The sequence below is a fragment of the Morone saxatilis genome, unplaced genomic scaffold (genome assembly GCF_004916995.1).
Source record: "Morone saxatilis isolate NCDOM2014 unplaced genomic scaffold, NCSU_SB_2.0 Contig8, whole genome shotgun sequence".
Classification (NCBI taxonomy): domain Eukaryota; kingdom Metazoa; phylum Chordata; class Actinopteri; family Moronidae; genus Morone; species Morone saxatilis.
In genome coordinates, this window is record NW_023340257.1 from 27,174,923 (window position 1) to 27,177,957 (window position 3,035).

General features: G+C 42.6%; 1 protein-coding gene across 1 annotated transcript; it reads left to right on the forward strand.

Moving 5' to 3' along the window:
* Window positions 1-335: 335 nt before the first annotated feature.
* On the forward strand, window positions 336-2,887 carry LOC118341608 (claudin-1-like; the record flags this gene model as incomplete). Its single annotated transcript, XM_035679905.1, is given in 5 exon segments — window positions 336-506; window positions 1,542-1,790; window positions 2,356-2,520; window positions 2,605-2,686; window positions 2,774-2,887. Coding segments are annotated over 4 exon segments (578 nt in total), but the record flags the coding sequence as incomplete, so codon positions are not given.
* Between the last annotated feature and the right edge of the window lie 148 nt (window positions 2,888-3,035).

Genomic DNA, 3,035 nt, shown 5'->3' on the forward strand with positions numbered 1-3,035 from the left:
ACACAAAATGGCTCATTCTAAGGTAACAAAAACACAATGATTCAGGTCATTATACACTAATACAAACATACCTATGAATCCTTCTTCACTCTAAAAGCTTCGGGTTTCTTAAACAATTATTAGTGAAACATTAAAACCTTTTTAAACAGTTTTATTAATAAAGTTTTATCGATGAGTTGAAACCTGCTCGTAACAAACAGGTTGAGGTGAAACTGTGATTCTAGTATGTCAATAATTTTGTGTGTTCAGAGGTGGTGCAACCTTTGCCAGAGTTCATCGACCCTGAAGACCAGCAGACCTCAGAGGATCAGATCAGGCTCACAGAGACCCTCCACATCACTGAAACAAAGACCAGCAGACCTCAGAGGATCAGATCAGGCTCACAGAGACCCTCCACATCACTAAAACAAAGACCAGCAGACCTCATAGGATCAGATCAGGTTCACATCAACCTGACAAACATCTGCAGAGAAAAAACGAACAGCAGAGAACCTAAAAAACTGACGGTAAGAACTGTGATCTGGATATATGAACAGGACTAATGTGGTCCGGTGTCAGGGGGGTTCAGACTGTTCAGATCTGTTCTATGAATCCTTTTACAGTCTGAATTTGTAGTTTTGTCTTTTTCTTCGTCTTAAACAGTGAAGTTGTCACTAAATAGATTTAAAATTTTAGTTGTTGGATTCGAGGCACATCATGTGACTGAAACAGGAAATAGTTTTAGTTTGAAGGGCTGTGGCGGAGGTCAGAGAGGGCAGATAAAGCCACTTAATCCCCAACTGTTTATTAACAATGAAACTACTGTATCTGTTTTAGGGAAATTCCCTCCTGAGACTGAGAATAAAAAAGGTTTTAATATTTTGACACTGTTTGATTTTTATCTCATCTAATCTTTATTATTTTTTCTTTGTGGTGGACAAATCCGGAACCAAACACATCTGTGAAATCTAAATCAATGTTTGGGTCGTTGTAGGACTGTCACATGGTTTATGAACATAACATGAAGGAGGAACCCCACAAATAATTGTTAACTATGCCAACAGGATAATCTGCTGGATGTGGATTTAGGCAGCTTGTTGCTAACATGTTAGCCATAGCTACTTTAAGGTACTTAATACTGGACCTTTAAGAGCTTGTATTTTTCACAATTACTTTTACTTTAAATATTAAATATTAAATATAAGTATTTTCCTACAGACAGTGGCGGACCTAGAGGGGCAGCAGTGGCCACCCTAGTTTGGTGTCAGATTCTGTCTAATTTTACACTTAATTTCGATAATTTGTAATTTTTTAGATGCCACTGTGATTTTGTGGATTAATCTTATTATTAGTATCACCTGTGTGTTATTGTGTGAGACAGATATAGGACCAGGTCAGTGCTGCAGATACAGGGCATAGGTCAGCACTGCAGATACATGCGTTTAGAACGGGAGGGTGAAGCGATGGAGCTGCAATCTGCAACTATGCTAGATGCCACTAAATCTTACTCACTGCACCTTTACATGTTTTTTGGTGTTGTTGACGTCCTGCTGTGTTTCCAGGTGTTCTAGGTGTTTGCGGGACATTCAGCAGCATGGCGGTGGGCCTGCAGGTTGTGGGTCTGCTACTGGGCGTGGTGTCCTGGTGTCTGCAGTCCAGCTGTACCTCCTCTCAGGTGTGGAAGGTGAGGAGTCAGCAGGAGTCGGTCAGCAGCAATCAGTGGCAGTTTGAAGGTCTGTGGATGAGCTGCGCCGCCACCTCGTTGGGGTCCCTCCAGTGCAGCAGGTTCAAAACAGTGCTGGGACTGCCGGGTGAGCACTCACTGCTCAGATTGTGTTCGACAAATAAAAATAATATCTGTTTCACTGTGTACAGTATTGTGTGTATACTTCCATTCATTTACACGTTATTAATGATGTTGTTTAGCTATTGGGGTAAAATATATAGTATTTCCTAAACGGGACCATCATTTACTAAATGAACATCATGCTGTATGGAAGAAGATTGAAACTAGAGACTGAGACCAGAAACTCATCAACTGTTTACTGAGCTCATAAATCAACTTCTCCATAAGACTCAATACTATCAGAGTGGAGCTGCCCCCTGCTGGCTGTTAGAGAGAATGCAGGTTTAAGACATTTAACAGATCAATGAGTTCAAATGGAACAGATTCAGCTGTTTAAAAAAAATAAAATCTTAGTTTTTATAGTAAACAGTGCAACTATTAATCATTCACAGTTACTTATTGCCAAGAATCAGAGCTTCAAACTTTAAACTCATTTTACAAAAGTGCAAACAAAGAGAAAACTGATTCTGGAACATCACAAGGTTCTTCGTGGTTAATAAACTGTGTTTGATGTGTGTGGTGGTTTCCAGTTCACCTGCAGGCCTGCCGGGCTCTGATGATCCTTTCCCTGTTGGTCGGTCTGGCCTCTATCATCGTCTCTGTGCTGGGACTCAAGTGCACCAAGATCGGCAGAACCTCGGAGCACATCAAAGACCAGATCGCCCTGACGGGAGGAATCCTGTTCATCCTGTCTGGTATGTGTTTTACAGAATGATCCATCTGTGTGATCAATAAAAACATCATTTTAAAACCAGTTATTGTCAATAATATCTTTGTAGGGGTGTTCACTCTAAGTGCAGTCTCCTGGTACGCTGCTAGAGTCATCCAGGACTTCTACGACCCGCTGTACGGAGGCGTCCGGTCAGTCTCAGCTTCCTCTGCAGTATTGTATATACTGTGTGTGTGTGTGACTTCCTGCTACTAATGTTGTGTGTGCTGGTGCTGCAGGTTCGAGCTGGGTACTGGTCTTTATCTGGGCTGGGCGGCCTCCTGTCTGGCCATACTGGGAGGATCTATGCTCTGCTGCTCCTGCAGGAAGACTTCCCCTGCCGCCCCTGCACGGTAAACCCAGAGCACCACACACACAGGATCCCATCGTAGGAGTTTGATTTCAGCTAGCTTTTATATGCAACTGTAGCTAACAGCGCCACCAGTGGACGCTCAGTGAACTGCATCCTGGGCGTCGGCCAACAGTGACAAACACTGAACG